This window comes from Centroberyx affinis, unplaced genomic scaffold (assembly GCF_046629955.1).
Source record: "Centroberyx affinis isolate AG114_WGS23_722 - 3 ecotype Tasmania unplaced genomic scaffold, CSIRO-AGI_Caff_v1 ptg000272l_1, whole genome shotgun sequence".
NCBI lineage: Eukaryota > Metazoa > Chordata > Actinopteri > Beryciformes > Berycidae > Centroberyx > Centroberyx affinis.
Window position 1 is genome coordinate 151,593 of NW_027278952.1, and position 17,553 is coordinate 169,145.

General features: G+C 39.1%; 1 gene segment (V, D, J or C); it reads left to right on the forward strand.

Moving 5' to 3' along the window:
* The first annotated feature begins 12,133 nt into the window (after nt 1-12,133).
* LOC139638028 (T cell receptor alpha variable 13-2-like) lies at nt 12,134-12,720 on the forward strand. The segment is given in 2 exon segments: nt 12,134-12,179; nt 12,356-12,720. Coding segments are annotated over 2 exon segments (411 nt in total).
* The last annotated feature ends 4,833 nt before the right edge of the window (nt 12,721-17,553 follow it).

The window sequence follows — 17,553 nt, forward strand, 5'->3', positions numbered from 1 at the left end:
GTAAGTTACTGTGACTGATTCTTTTAGATTTCAGTCCAATAGATTATGACATTGTTTTTTGGATGACCATTTTGCATTGAGATTTTTTTGCCACACAGAACAAACTACATGTCACGGGAAATGTTAATTTATTCAAACATATTTGTGTTAAATAATTTTTTTTTAAATTATTTCCATGTAGGTGTCAGCTGTGAAGAACTCAGTCCAGTCAAGAATGAAGAGTACAGCTTAGAAGGCAGCACTGTTACTCTGTCATACAAAAACAAAAAACCTTCAACTGGTGAAACTTTCTTCTGGTATCGCCAAGACCCAGGAAAACCACCACAGTTACTCATCTATCACTCAGCAACAGGTTTAGTATTGAACAGAGCAGATCCAAAGTCTGGACTGACTGTTAACGTGACTGATAAAACCCAAATGGATCTGAAGATCCCCTCTGCTGCAGTGACAGACTCTGCTCTGTACTACTGTGCTGTGCAGCCCACAGTGACAGGAAACCCAGAGTCACTGTACAAAAACCTCACAGCCAGGAGCAGAAGATAACACATCTGTACATTGGCAATGGAAACCATAAGAGAAAGGGACTCACAGAGATATTGGTGCTCAACAGACAAACCCAACCATTTTGGGACATTTTCTGTATTAGGTCTAAAGCAGTGATCTCAACTCCTTTTTCAGTTTATTACTGGTGCATAATAATTAAAAAAAAACAAAAAAAAACAATGGTGTAGTTGATTTTGTGTTGTTGATTTCATAATCAACAAGGGGGGAACTGTGGAAGAAAACTCAAGATGGTCACCTCACTGTAACCTTTGTGCCATAACTTACTATGCCAGAGGTCTTGTTGTCAGAGTGGCTCCTGGATGTCTCCGAGATGTCAATGGAAGTTCTAACTTAAGACATAACATGTCTTGCTTATACTCTACTTTGGTGACCTGTTTTAATGTCAGCACATTCTGTACATCCTTGGAAGATACATAAAGGACTGGTTCAATCTCTTTCTCTTTGAAGAAGTGTATGTAGCCTCCTGCTGTGTTTATCAATTCCTCTTGCAAGAATCTCCTTTCAATAAATATACATTCAAGTAAGACGAACCTCTGACACCAGAACATTCCTTCAACACCCATCCTCTCTAAAATTAGATGCAGCAGATTCTCCCCATTTTCCCAAATTAAATTCAGTCAGTTAACTCCTGCTGCCACTTGGGGTCGCCAAAGTACAAAGTGTCCTAGTGCACCTTTAACTGTCTTTTGTCCCTGATGAAAGGAGACAAAATACCTCAGTGGTGCTCAACTTCACATTTCTCAATTTTTACTACTGGTGAATATTTTGTTGAACACACTTGTCAGACTACTTCAGCATGCAATAATTTCCATTCATGCAGTGTGGATGGAAGGAAATTCAGTGCAGAAAAGCCTGATGATGACCCATAACTCCACCCTGCTGAGATCAGTGATGTCACTGCATATAATAAGAGGAGGTACTTCCTGTACAGCAGGGAGAGGTGAGGCTGTCAGGATCAGAAATACCGCAGACTTCAGTTTTAGGATTTCTTGTGTGTTTTCTTCTAAGATGCTGCTTTCAGTGTCAGTGTGCTCAATACTGTTCCTCAGTATATTCATCGGTAAGTTATTTAGTGAATTGTTATTCTACTGTTCAGTCCAATGGACAATTACATTAATATCTGGGAATATTATAACAGTTTCTATTGAAGCCCAGAACAAGCTGTAAAAGTCTTGGGAGAACCTTAATTATTCACTAACTTCTGTATGAAATTATTTCCATGTAGGTGTCAGCTGTGAAGAACTCACTCCAGTCAATAATGAAGAGTACAGTTTAGAAGGCAGCACAGTTACTCTGTCATACAATTACTCTGTAGCAACTACTGATTATTTCTTCTGGTATCGACAATATCCAGGAAAACAACCAGAATTCCTCCAGTACATCTCAGGGTTAGGCATCACAAGAGCAGCAGAGACTCTTGAATCAGACACAAGGTTCTCTACTAAACTGGCTGAAGGAAAGCGTGGTGTGGATCTGGAGATCTCCTCTGCTGCAGTGACAGACTCTGCTCTGTACTACTGTGCTGTGAAGCCCACAGTGACAGGAAACCCAGAGTCACTGTACAAAAACCTGACAGCCAGGAGCAGAAGATAACACATCTGTACATTGGCAATGGAAACCATAAGAGAAAGGGACTCACAGAGACATTGGTGCTCAACAGACAAACCCAACCATTTGGGACATTTTTCTATATTAGGTCTAAAGCAGTGATCTCAACTCCATTTTCAGTTTATTACTGGTGCATAATAATTAAAAAATAACAAAAAAAACAATGGTGAAGTTGATCTTGTGTTGTTGATTTCATAATCAACAAGGGGGGGACTGTGGAAGAAAACTCAAGATGATCACCTTACTGTAAACCTTGTGCCATAACTTACTATGCCAGAGGTCTTGTTGTCAGAGTGGCTCCTGGATGTCTCCAAGATGTCAATGGAAGCTCTAACTTAAGACATAACATGTCTTGCTTATACTCTACTTTGGTGACCTGTTTTAATGTCAGCACATTCTGTACATCCTTGGAAGATACATAAAGGACTGGTTCAATCTCTTTCTCTTTGAAGAAGTGTATGCAGCCTCCTGCTCTGTGCATCTCTTCCTCTTGCAATAATCTCCTTTCAATAAATATACATTCAAGTAAGACGAACCACTGACTCCAGAAAATTTCTTCAACACCCACCCTCTCTAAATTAGATGCAGCATTCTTCCTATTTTTCCAAATTAGATTCAATCTGGAACCTGTTTTACAATGATTTTAGTACCATTATCAATAAACACGCCCCCAGAAGGTCAATGAGAATTAAGACTCGTCTCAGTCCATGGATTAACCGTGATCTGGTTGAGCTTCTTCATCACAAAAATGCTTCGTGGCGTAAGGCTCGACTCTCACAGTCTCCTACAGACTGGCTGACATTCAGACAACTTCGAAATAAATGCACCCAGACCATCCGAAAACTCAAAGCTGATTATTTTAAAGATCAGTTCTCCCATAGTATCTCAGATCCAAATAAGTTCTGGAAAACGGTCAGTTATGGAAGAGTTATGGAAGATAAGAACCCGTTCTCCCGGTTTCCTATGTCCCTTAACTCTGATGGTACAATCGTTTCAGACAAGGTGCTCATGGCAGAGGTCTTCAATCGCCATTTCATCACATCTGGGTTCTTATTTGATTCTATCAACCCCCACCAAGCACCCCAATTCTGCTAGCCTGTCTGATGCTGTGTCTTCACACAGTGCCATCTCATCTTCAGTACATTCTTTCAGTTTTCGCACTATCACTGTGGATGAAGTGCTGGATGAGCTACTTAGCTAGACCCTAAAAAACCATCCGGGTGTGATGACCTTGACCCTTACTTTTTCAAGGTTGCTGCTCCCATAATTGCTGCCCCAGTTTCTTATCTCTATAATCTTTCCATTCAAACTGCTGAAATCCCTTGTTCTTGGAAAGCTGCTATTGTTTTACCTTTGTTTAAAGGGGGTGATCAGACTGATCCTAATTGTTACAGGCCTATTTCTATCTTGCCCTGTATATCTAAGATTTTGGAAAAACTTATAAATAGGCAACTAACATCATATCTTGACACTTACAGTATTATCTCTGGTATGCAATCTGGTTTCCGGTCTGGGCATGGCTGTGTCACTGCAACTCTTAAGGTCCTCAATGACATTATTACCACTCTTGATTCCAGACAACATTGTGCAGCAAATTTTATTGATCTAGCAAAAGCTTTTGACACAGTAGATCACTCGATTCTCAGAGATAGACTTAGTAACATTGCTGTCAACTACCATTCCTTAGCCTGGTTCTCCTCCTATTTGTCTGGTAGAACCCAGTGCGTTAAATCAGAACACCACCTGTCGCAGCCCTTGCCTGTAACTAAAGGTGTACCTCAGGGCTCCATCCTTGGCCCCACCCTGTTCTCCTTATACATAAATAACATTGTCAGTGTAGTAGGAAATTCAAAGATTCATTTGTATGCCGATGATACAGTTTTATATGCAGTTGGACCTTCCCCTGATGCTGTTCTGCGCTCTCTTCAAGACAGCTTCAATAGTATACAGGTGGCCTTCTCTAGTCTTAACCTTGTGTTAAATACATCTAAAACAAAAGTTATGTGGTTTGGTAGGAAGCCTGTTATCCCGCTTGGAAGCATCACAACAACTAATGGCTCAGTTCTGGACACAGTCACCTCTTATAAATACCTCGGTATATGGTTAGATAACACACTTTCTTTTTCTCAGCATTTATTACATCTTCAGTCAAAAGTAAAAGCAAGACTTGCCTTCTTGTACCGGAATCGCTCTTCCTTTACTTGCTCTGCGAAACGCTCCCTAGTCCAAATGACCATTCTCCCCTTGTTTGACTATGGTGATGTCATTTACAGACATGCAAGCAAGAGTGTCCTTGAACGCCTTAATGTTTTGTACCACTCAGCAATTAGGTTTGCCACAAATGCCCCCTATACAACACATCATTGTGACTTATACACTTCGGTTAATTGGCCATCGTTACACATTCGACGAGAGATCCATTGGCTTACACTTGTTTACAAAACCCTCCTTGGTCTGACTCCTCCTTATTTGATACACTTGTTAAAATTGTCCCTATAACACCAGAGCTGCCCGCCATATCTCGCTAGAAGTTCCCTGTGCTAATACTTCTTTCGGCCGGTCCTCCTTCCAGTCTGCTGCTCCGAGCAGTTGGAATGAGCTGCAAAAGACTCTGAAACTGGAGAAATTGATCTCCCTCACCACTTTTAAGGACTCTATTGCAGAGTTGTTCACACACAACTGCAACTGTCACCCAGCTTTTAAACTGACAAAGAAACTTGTTTATTCTGCTTCAAGACTTGCATGACTTGTAATTTTATTTGGTTGTTTGTTTGGTGTGTGTTTTGATTATTTCCTCGTTCCCATAGTGTGTTGGGTTTCTCTGCCTCTGCGATGTATGTAACATTTGTGTCTGATAGTCTTATCTGGATTGTTCTTTGTTTAGTTTCTTTTGTGTGTTTTTTTTTTTTTTTTTGTCCCCTATTCCCTTCACCCTTCGAGACGTCCTTTTGTCCTCTCGCTAGGCCGTCATTGTAAATAAGAATTTGTTCTTAATTGACCTGCCTGGTTAAATAAAGGTTAAATAAAAATAAAATAAAAAATCAGTTAACTCCTGCTGCCACTTGGGGTCGCCAAAGTACAAAGTGTCCTATTGTACCTTTAACTGTCTGTTGTCACTGATGAAAGGAGACAAAATACCTCAGTGGTGCTCAACTTAACATTTAACTTTTACTACTGGTGAATATTTTGTTGAAAACTTCTCAGTCTACTTCAGCACACAATGATTTGTCTTTGAGCTAGGAATTAGTGATCATTGCCCTATAGCATGTATTAGAAATACTCGGCTAAAGAAAACAAAATCTCACACGGTTACAAAGAGAAATCTAAGACATTTTAGTGACCAAGCCTTTTTAACTGATGTTTTCCATAGCGACATACATTATACATCTGAAATCCCAGATGTTGAAATGGCACTGGATTTTTTCACAAAAACCCTTCTTTCAGTCATTAACAAACATGCACCATTCAAAAATCTTAGAATAAAAGTCAGATTAACCCCTTGGTTTTCACCTGAATTATCAGCTTTATTTAAGGAAAGGAACAGAGCCTGGTCACTTGCCAGACACTCTGGGGATCCATCCCATTGGTCATCATTTAGACAGCTTAGAAATAAATGCACATCATCTGTGCCAAATCTAATGATTACTTAGACTTAATTACTAGCTCCTATTCAAACCCTGCAAAATTTTGGAGAGCAGTAAACTCAAACAGAAATGAAACCACTATTTCCGTACCTGCACATATTACATGTGGTGACTGTTTGATTTCGGAACAGGAAGAGGTTTGCCAAGCTCTCAATAGGAACTTTTCAAATAAATGCCCAGCATCAGCAAAGGATTACACAGGGCCCCCTCTCATTAATATTAATAATGATTGTGTATGTACCATGAACCATGTCTCTCAGTTTAACTTTCAGCTGTTCTCTCCTAGTGATGTATTTGAAGCATTACAAGCCATTGTTACCAGGAGTTCAACAGGAGAGGATAAATTGGATCCTTTGTTTCTAAGAGTGTCCGCTCCACTTATTACAGAGCAATTAACACATATATTTAATCTTTCTATCACAACAGGAATATTTCCTCGTGTTTGAAAGTCAGCCCATGTAACTAATTACAGACCAATCTCCAAATTATCTTGTCTAGCAAAAATCCTGGAATCTTTGGTAAATAACCAACTCAAGACATTTCTTTCAAGTCACTCTGAATTAAGTACACACCAATCTGGATTTAGAGCTAACCACAGCACTATCTCAGCTATTACATTAGTTACAAATAATATAGTTTCCGCTCTAGACAATAAGAAACATTGTGCTGCCCTATTTATAGATCTGTCAAAAGCATTTGATACAGTTGATCATCCTTTGCTCTTACAAAGGTTATGCAGTATTGGCTTTGATGGAAAGGCTTGTGATTGGTTTCGGAGTTATTTGTTTGAGAGACTTCAGTGTGTAAAGTCGGGAAGTGTCCAGTCTGAGTTCTTGCCAGTAACAAAAGGTGTTCCGCAAGGTTCAATTTTGGGTCCTGTCCTCTTCACCATTTATATAAATGATATTGTCTCTTCATTGAGTGGCTATCAAGTCCATCTTTATGCTGATGACACCATTGTATATTGTATTTCTGATTCTGTACAACTAGCCATTGAGACCTTGCAACTTTCCTTTAATGCTCTACAAGATGCTCTTATCAATCTTACACTGGTACTTAATGCAAATAAAACAAGATTCATGCTGTTTACTAGAGCCAGAACCATTGATCACAATTGTATGCATATATCCACTGCGAATGGATCTAACATTGAGAGAGTTACTGAAAATAAATATCTTGGCATCTGGCTTGATGAGAAATTTACTTTTAAATACCATAGAGACAATCTTGTTCGCAAACTGCGTCAAAAAATTGGCTTCTTTTGCAGAAACAGAACCAGCTTCCCTATGATTAGCAGAAAGAGGATTGTTGAGGCAGTTTTCCTATCAGTGTTGGATTATGGGGATGTAATTTACAGAAATGCTGCTCTTTCCACTCTTAAACCCCTAGACACGGTTTATCATTCTGCCCTCAGATTTATTACTGATGACAGCTATGGTACTCACCATTGTATTCTGTATAATAATGTGGGTTGGTCTTCTCTGGCAGAGAGGCGCAATGAACATTAAATTCAGTCAGTTAACTCCTGCTGCCACTTGGGGTCGCCAAAGTACAAAGTGTCCTACTGCACCTTTAACTGTCTGTTGTCCCTGATGAAAGGAGACAAAATACCTCAGTGGTGCTCAACTTAAGATTTCTTAACTTTTACTACTGGTGAATATTTTGTTGAAAACTTCTCAGTCTACTTCAGCACACAATAATTTGCATTCAGGCAGTGTGGATGGAAGGAAATTCAGTGTAGAAAAACCTGACGATGACCCATAACCCCACCCTGCTGAGATCAGTGATGTCACTGCATATAATAAGAGGAGATACTTCCTGTACAGCAGGGAGGGGTAAGGCTGTCAGGATCAGAAATACAGAAGACTTCAGTTTTAGGATTATTTCACTTCATCACTTCATGGAAAGCAGATGCCATCCTAGGCAGTGGGTTTCACCCTCAAACCCAACAAACATACATATGAATATTAGTCAGCCCATTATTTAAAACTGGGGATAAACATAATTTTACTAAATATTGGCCAGTGTCATTACTTTTCCAGTTCTTTCCCAGTTCTCCAAGGTGTTGGAAAAGCTCATCATTGATAGGCTAGACAGTTTTATTGATAATTATGCATTGCTGACTGATAGTCAAGGGAATATGTAATGCATAGTAATAGCTATGAGGACGGAACAAAAATCTAAAGATACAGGAAGCATTTGACATATTTTCCAGTTAGTAATATAGTAAATAATATGGAACCAATTAAAAAACCCTGGGACAGTCCTTTACTGACACTTTGCAGTTCATTTATAAGTTCATGCCAGTCAAGAAAAATAAACAACCAACAAATAATTGAAAAGACTTTCACACATGAAGGGATAGTGGTACAAAAGTGTGTATTGTATACAATCGGTGATTGGAGTAATAACACAGGGTTGTGAATGAGCCCTGTCACTCTGAACAAGCTCCTCCTTCAAATCTACCAACTTAGTTTTTAAGATGAAGACAAAACAGTGGGACTCAGAGCCAGCTCTCTAGTTGCTGTATCTCATAGTTACTGAAGAGTGCAGCTATGATGTCTCTGCTCATTTCAGTGTTGCTGGTTGCTATGTGCTTTGGTATGATCGAACTCTGTTCCCTTGATATTAATCCAACATTTTGCATATGGATTCGTTAACATTACATTGATACTGTTTGCTGTTGTTCTACAGAATGCAGAGCACAAAAAGACAATGTGCTACAACCAAAAGGAGATGTGACTGCTACTGAAGGAGAGGCAGTAACACTTGGCTGTGAATATAACACCAGTCAAACAAGCGCATATCTCTACTGGTACAAGCAGGATGTAAACGACATTCCCAAATTCATCCTTAGCCGCTCTAAACTTGGCTATGAGAACAGAGTGGATGGGTTAAAGCAGAGATTTCAGGTCATGCTGGATCCCACCTTAAGATCAGTTCCTCTGACGATCCAGAAGCTGCAGCCGTCTGACTCTGCTGTGTACTACTGTGCTCTGCAGCCCACAGTGACAGGAAACACCAAAACTCAGTACAAAAACCTTTAGTGCAGACATCCAGAATACTAGAACAACACAATAGTGCACAACCTCCACTAGAGGGAGGCAAACACAATTCAATTCCAATGGTATATTATACTGCAGTCTAGTTTCTTTGCAATGACAAAAGCAGTAGAAAAAAGTTCAAAGAAAGAATGAGGAAGCGTGTTTGTTGTAGCATGTAACACTTAAACTCAGCAGAGTGTGAGGTGTTGTGGGATGTTTACGATGTACATGAGGTATTTCATTTCATTTAAAACCTTTATTTAAACTCGAATAACCATTGAGGTTGCCCTCATTTACAATGATGTTGAGTTACAAACAAGTTCAAAGTTTTAAATAAATAGGACAAGACATAGATGGGAATAAAGAAAATCAATTAAAACAGTTACACATTGAGGCAGGGATGTTTGTGATCATGGTTTTAAATTGTCCATAGGTTAGTAGAGGTATGGTTTTAAATTGTCCATAGGTTAGTAGAAATATGATTACATAAATAAGACAGCATCACACAGCTAGCTGTATGACACCTCTAACCTATACATCTGAGAGACATCTGCCAAGGATTTCCGCTCTCCACACACTACAACAGATAATCCCACACTAAAACAGATAATCCATTAATTTTTAGGGGGAAGATTTTGGAATTAAAACATAATCTTAATGAGTACATCAGTATTTTTATGAGATCATTTCTCACTTTAACCTAAACAACTACTCAGATTTGATACAAACGTAATAGCTGTAGTACTTCTATGTGAGTGAAATACATCAGCAGTATTTCGACCTCTGCACATCTCTGTCCTTCCAGGTGTAAATGTTTGTACCTATGAAGATAGGAGGTGCAGAAGAAGAGTATAGAGACTCCGTTTAAATAAAGATTAAAAAATATTTCTATCTAGATGTGGGGCTTCAAGGTGACATGTCTTCAACAAGAGTCCTACCTACTTACTTGGTAAAACAAACCATGTTTTTTATAATCTACACACTAATTCAAAGCTTATCAGTAAATAGGATCTTATTTTTTCACTTTTGCTAGTAAAATACACTTTGTTCATGTTTACTACACTATGACACTGAACACACTGCTTCAAATCACAGATGAGCCTAATATTAGTATATCATTCTTTTAATTTTTGCTTGTAAGATGCAGTATGTTCTTGTCATTATTTATTGTATATAGTTTTACTTGCAGGTTTTACATTGAACTATTTTATTTTATCATACTGCTTTTTTTCCCCTCACTACTGCTGTTTTTATGCATATTCTCTTTATTAGATGTTGTAACCTCTGTTTTTTTAATACATTTTAGTATATTATTCTTTGGCATTAGGGATTATATTATTTTTTACCATTTAACAATTGTATATTACACAAATAATATTCCTTATGATTCTAGGTGACAGTGTCCAGCAGGAGATCACATCAACCAGGACTGAAGAGCATATTTATTTAGGGAGAAACTGTCACTGTCTTGTACCTTCAGAGTTATTAGCTCAGGTGCTAATACTTTCCTTTGGTACAAAGAAAGGCCTAATTCCAGACCAGATTTCCAGCTCCTGACCACTGACTCAGGCTACAAGCCACCGACTGAACTCACTCATCCTCGACTGTCTGCTAAAATGAATGAATGAAAATCTGACATCTCCTGACAGATTATTTAGACATTCCTCCTTCTATTTAAAAAATACTGTCATCAAGTGGAGTTATCAGATCAGCGCTGACAACATGTTACACTAACAAAATGCAAATTATTTAGTTTTTTACACTTTCATAAAACACAGATAATCCCATTTCACAGTGTCGCTGATAGAGGCAATTGACAAGGGAGTCCTTTATCTCCACTAATTTTGTAAATCTCCATGCTGGAAAAATATTTACCTTATTTCTAATGCATAACTCAAAGCAGACCACAGCAAGAGGAGGAGCTTCATTTTGAAACAAAGCAGCTACTGTGTTCTTTTGCATCATTACTCAGTACACTTCAGCGACAATGTTACTCCTTTTAACCTGGATGATTATATTTACATTTCATACTGGTAAGTGTTCTGTAACTAGAGATCTGATAATATAACAATTATTTCGATTTTTCTACTACTGAAATCGGCTGGTTAAAAGCTTCAGCTAAATAACTAAAATGTAAACTCTTATATTTGTTATTTTTAAAAAGCTAATTTAACTGACTCTTATGTCCTTTTTCTTTCCAGGATCCTCTGAGGATTTAATTAAACCATTTAAGGATGTAATGCTGGCTTTAGAAGGAGACAGAGTTACTCTCTCCTGCAACTACTCTGTCTCTGCAAACAACCTTTTCTGGTATCGACAGAACTCCAGCTCATCTCCACATCTTCTCATCATGGAACATTCACCGAAAATACCTGGGTTGTCTTTTAAACAAGAGAAAGAAAGAAAAGAGTTTCATCTGGAGATCTCCTCTGCTGCAGTGACAGACTCTGCTCTGTACTACTGTGCTTTGAGGCCCACAGTGACAGGAAACCCAGAGTCACTGTACAAAAACTCTATTTCCCACTCTATTTCTTTGTACATGACTCCCCTTATCTGTTTCACTGAAAAATTACAAAATTGTTTGCCTTATCTTTCACAAATTAGACTTTTTTTGCACTTGCTATTTTTATCTTTTTTCACAATCACAATGTGGGTGTTATACACCAGTTTATAACTGGTGTATAATAAAAAAGAATACTATATAAATGAGATGCAGTAGATTCTCGCTGTTTGCCCAAATTAAACTCAGTCAGCTGCCACTTGGGGTCAGCAAAGTACAAAGTGTCCTACTGGAAGATACATAAAGGACTGGTTCAATCTATTTCTCTTTGAAGAAGTGTATGTAGCCTCCTGCTGTGTGCATATCTTCCTCTTGCCAGAATCTTCTTTCAATAAATATAGATCAGTGATGTCACTGCATATAAAAACACTAATCTTATTTCTATCTGCCATGACTAATAAATGAAGTAACATGTTGACTGCAGCTTCACTGTCAGAACTATAACTCAGAGAAAATACAGTGTTATGAGAGGAGGGAGAGATATAGGGAGGAGAAAACTGTCACTGAACTTCCGCTCCATGCGAGTATCACTCCACATGACAGATATACAGCAGCTGCCTCTTACAGTGGAGTGACAGTTTACACACTCCTGGAAGGAGATTCAGCTGTTGTGACTTTAAGAAAAGAGGATGGACTTCCTGTACGGCTGATCAGAAATACAGCAGACATCACATAGTTCAGTTTTAGGATTATTGGTGTGTTTTTCTTCCAAGATGCTGCTGTCAGCGTACTCACTGCTCTTCCTCAGCATATTTACCAGTAAGTTACTGTGACTGATTCTTTTAGATTTCAGTCCAATGGATTATGACATTGTTTTTTGAGAAATGTTATCACCATTTTGCATTGAGATTTTTTTGCCACACAGAACAAATTACATGTCACGGGAAATGTTAATTTATTAAAAAATATTTGTGTTAAATAATTTTTTTATGTAGGTGTAACCTGTGTGGACCTCAGTCCAGTCAAGAATGAAGACTACAGCTTAGAAGGCAGCACTGTTACTCTGTCATACAAAAACAAAAAACCTTCAGCTGGTGATTACTTCTTCTGGTATCGCCAAGACCCAGGAAAACCACCACAGTTCCTCATCTCTCACTCAGCAACAGGCTCAGTATCGAACAGAGCAGATCCAAAGTATGGACTGACTGTGAATGTGACAAAGGAGATAACCCAAATGGATCTGAAGATCCCCTCTGCTGCAGTGACAGACTCTGCTCTGTACTACTGTGCTGTGCAGCCCACAGTGACAGGAAACCCAGAGTCACTGTACAAAAACCTGACAGCCAGGAGCAGAAGATGACACATCTGTACATTGGGACTCACAGAGACATTTGTGCTCAACAGCCCAACCATTTTGTAATTTTTTCTGTATTAGGTCTAAAGCAATGATCTCAACTCCCTTTTCAGTTTATTACTGGTGCATAATAATTACTACCATATTTCCTCTAATATTGGCTTTATTTACCTCAACTGCAAAGGGGACCAGGCCTTTATTGGAAGCAGGCTTATATTAGAGACAGGCCTTTATTTCTAATTCCCTCTCTTTGATAAGTATATTTGCTCATATTTTAGTATAAAGCCTCCTTGTTTTCTGATCTGCTTCTGTTTGGGTTTGTTAGGTAGCCGTTTTTTTGTTACTGCAATGCATTACGATAATTACGGTAATCGACGGCGGCACGTTCCAGAGACTTCCGCCAGGAGTTTACCGGTGTCCACCGTTGTTTTTAGCTACGACCAGCAGCTCTATAGCTCGCTCTGGCGGTCGGTCGGTTGGTCGGTTGGTCCACAAAAATTTCCCCACCCTTTGGCGGCTTATAGCCGCACAGTACGTGGTCGCAGCTATGGCGAATTCACGCTTGTTTCCTTTGTTTTTTTCCCCGGCTTGTATTTGGAGCCGGCCTTTATTTGTTCGTGTCGACCACAGCCCCGGCCATTATCGGAGACCCGGCTTTTAATTGACTACCGGCCACTATTAGAGGAAATACGGTAATTAAAAAAAAAAAACAACTGTGTCGCATCCTCTCTGAATCAGATGCAGTAGATTCTACCTGTTTACCCAAATTAAATTCAGTTAACTCCTGCTGCCACTTGGGGTCACTAAAGTACAAAGTGTCCTACTGCACCTTTAACTGTCTGTTGTCCCTGATGAAAAGAGACAAAATACCTCAGTGGTGCTCAACTTGACATTTCTTAACTTTTACTACTGGTGAATATTTTGTTGAAAACTTGATGAAGCGATTTTTTTTTTTCAATCTTCATTTATCCAGGAAAGTCAACTAGGCATGCTTGCACTTTTAATTCAGCATGCAATAATTTGCATCCAGGCAGTGTGGATGGAAGGAAATTCAGTGTAGAAAAACCTGATGATGACCCATAACCCCACCCTGCTGAGATCAGTGATGTCACTGCATATAATAAGAGGAGGTACTTCCTGTACAGCAGGGAGAGGTGAGGCTGTCAGGATCAGAAATACAGCAGACTTCAGTTTTAGGATTATTTGTGTGTTTTTCGTCTAAGATGCTGCTGTCAGTGTCAGTGTGCTCACTACTATTCCTCAGCATATTTATTGGTAAGTTACATGTATATAGTGAATGAGTCTTTTAAAGTTCAATCCAATAGACGATTACATTAATACCTGGGAATGTTATTTCAGTTTCTGTTGAGTGACTGAACCGCATAACCAGTTATAAATGTGTCAGGAAAACCTAATTTACTCACTAACTTCTGTATGAAATTATTTCCATGTAGGTGTCAGCTGTGAAGAACTCACTCCAGTCAAGAATGAAGAGTACAGTTTAGAAGGCAGCACTGTTACTCTGTCATACAATTACTCCAAAAGTGCAACTAGTGATACTTTCTTCTGGTATCGCCAAGACCCAGGAAAACCACCACAGTTCCTCATCTCTCACTCCGCAACAGGTTCAGTAATACTGAAAGCAGATCCAAAGTCTGGACTGATTGTTAATGTGACTAAGGAGAAAACCCAAATGGATCTGGAGATCCCCTCTGCTGCAGTGACAGACTCTGCTCTGTACTACTGTGCTGTGCAGCCCACAGTGACAGGAAACCCAGAGTCACTGTACAAAAACCTGACAGCCAGCAGCAGAAGATAACACATCTGTACATTGGCAATGGAAACCATAAGAGAAAGGGACTCAGAGACATTGGTGCTCAACAGACAAACCATTTTGGATATTTTTCTATATTAGTTCTAAAGCAATGATCTCAACTCCTTTTTCAGTTCATTACTGCATGCATAATAATTATGAAAAAAAAAACATAAAAAACAACGGTGTAGTTGATTTTGTGTTGTTGATTTCATAATCAACAAGGGGGGAACTGTGGAAGAAAACTCAAGATGGTCACCTCACTGTAAACCTTGTGCCATAACTTACTATGCCAGAGGTCTTGTTGTCAGAGTGGCTCCTGGATGTCTCCAAGATGTCAATGGAAGCTCTAACTTAAGACATAACATGTCTTGCTTATACTCTTCTTTGGTGACTTGTTTTAATGTCAGCACATTCTGTACATCCTTGGAAGATACATAAAGGACTGGTTCAATCTCTTTCTCTTTGAAGAAGTGTACGTAGCCTCCTGCTGTGTGCATCTCTTCCTCTTGCAAGAATCTCCTTTCAATAAATATACATTCAAGTAAGACGCACTTCTGACTCCAGAACATTTCTTCAACACCCATCCTCTCTAAATTAGATGCAGCATTCTCCCTGTTTTTCCAAATTAGATTCAGTCAGTTAACTCCAGCTGCCACTTGGGGTCGCTAAAGTGTCTTTAACTGTCTTTTGTCCCTGATGAAAGGAGACAAAATACCTCAGTGGTGCTCAACTTGACATTTCTTAACTTTTACTAATGGTGAATATTTTGTTGAAAACTTCTCAGTCTACTTCAGCACACAATGATTTGCACCCAGGCAGTGTGGATGGAAGGAAATTCAGTGTAGAAAAACCTGATGATGACCCATAACCCCACCCTGCTGAGATCAGTGATGTCACTGCATATAATAAGAGGAGGTACTTCCTGTACAGCAGGGAGAGGTGAGGCTGTCAGGATCAGAAATACAGCAGACTTCAGTTTTAGGATTTCTTGTGTGTTTTCTTCTAAGATGCTGCTGTCAGTGTCAGTGTGCTCAATACTGTTCCTCGGTATATTCATAGGTAAGTTATATAGTGAATTGTTATTCTACAGTTCAGTCCAATGGACAATTACATTAATACCTGGGAATATTATAACAGTTTCTATTGAAGCCCAGAACAAGCTCTAAAAGTCTTGGGAAAACCTTAATTATTCACTAACTTCTGTATGAAATTATTTCCATGTAGGTGTCAGCTGTGAAGAACTCACTCCAGTCAATAATGAAGAGTACAGTTTAGAAGGCAGCACTGTTACTCTGTCATACAATTACTCTGTAGCAACTACTGATTATTTCTTCTGGTATCGACAATATCCAGGAAAACAACCAGAATTCCTCCAGTACATCTCAGGGTTAGGCATCACAAGAGCAGCAGAGACTCTTGAATCAGACACAAGGTTCTCTACTAAACTGGCTGAAGGAAAGCGTGGTGTGGATCTGGAGATCTCCTCTGCTGCAGTGACAGACTCTGCTCTGTACTACTGTGCTGTGAGGCCCACAGTGACAGGAAACCCAGAGTCACTGTACAAAAACCTCACAGCCAGGAGCAGAAGATAACACATCTGTACATTGGCAATGGAAACCATACGAGAAAGGGACTCAGAGACATTGGTGCTCAACAGACAAACCATTTTGGACATTTTTCTATATTAGATCTAAAGCAATGATCTCAGTTCCTTTTTCAGTTCATTACTGGTGCATAATCATTAAAAAAAAACAACAACAACAAAAAAACAGTGTAGTTGATTTTGTGTTGTTGATTTCATAATCAACAAGGGGGGAACTGTGGAAGAAAACTCAAGATGGTCACCTCACTGTAACCCTTGTGCCATAACTTACTATGCCAGAGGTCTTGTTGTCAGAGTGGCTCCTGGATGTCTCCGAGATGTCAATGGAAGCTCTAACTTAAGACATAACATGTCTTGCTTATACTCTACTTTGGTGACCTGTTTTAATGTCAGCACATTCTGTACATCCTTGGAAGATACATAAAGGACTGGTTCAATCTCTTTCTCTTTGAAGAAGTGTATGTAGCCTCCTGCTGTGTGCATCTCTTCCTCTTGCAAGAATCTCTTTTCAATAAATATACATTCAAGTAAGATGAACCACTGACTCCAGAACATTTCTTCAACACCCATCCTCTCTAAATTAGATGCAGCAGATTCTCTCTATTTTCCCAAATTAGATTCAGTCAGTTAACTCCTGCTGCCACTTGGCGTCGCCAAAGTACAAAGTGTCCTACTGCACCTTGAACTGTCTGTTGTCCCTGATGAAAGGAGACAAGATACCTCAGTGGTGCTCAACTTGACATTTCTTAACATACTACTGGTGAATATTTTGTTGAACACTTCTCAGTCTACATTAGCATGCAATAATTTGAATTCAGGAAGTGTGGATGGAAGGAAATTCAGTGTAGGAAAACCTGATGATCACCCATAACCCGACCCTGCTGAGATCAGTGATGTCATTGCATATAATAAGAGGAGGTACTTCCTGTACAGCAGGGAGAGGTGAGGCTGTCAGGATCATAAATACAGCAGACTTCAGTTTTAGGATTATTTTGTGTGTTTTCGTCTAAGATGCTGCTGTCAGTGTCAGTGTGCTCAATACTGTTCCTCAGCATTTTTATTGGTAAGTTACATGTATATAGTGAATGAGTCTCTTAAAGTTCAATCCAATGGACGATTACATTAATACCTGGGAATGTTATTTCAGTTTATGTTAAGTGACAGAACCGCATAACAAGTTATAAATGTGTCAGGAAAACCTAATTTACTCACTAACTTCTGTATGAAATTATTTCCATGTAGGTGTCAGCTGTGAAGAACTCACTCCAGTCAAGACTGAAGAGTACAGTTTAGAAGGCAGCACTGTTACTCTGTCATACAATTACTCTGTAGCAGCTGGTGATAATTTGTTCTGGTATCGACAATATCCAGGAAAACAACCAGAATTCCTCCTGTCCATCTCAAGTTATACAACATCAGC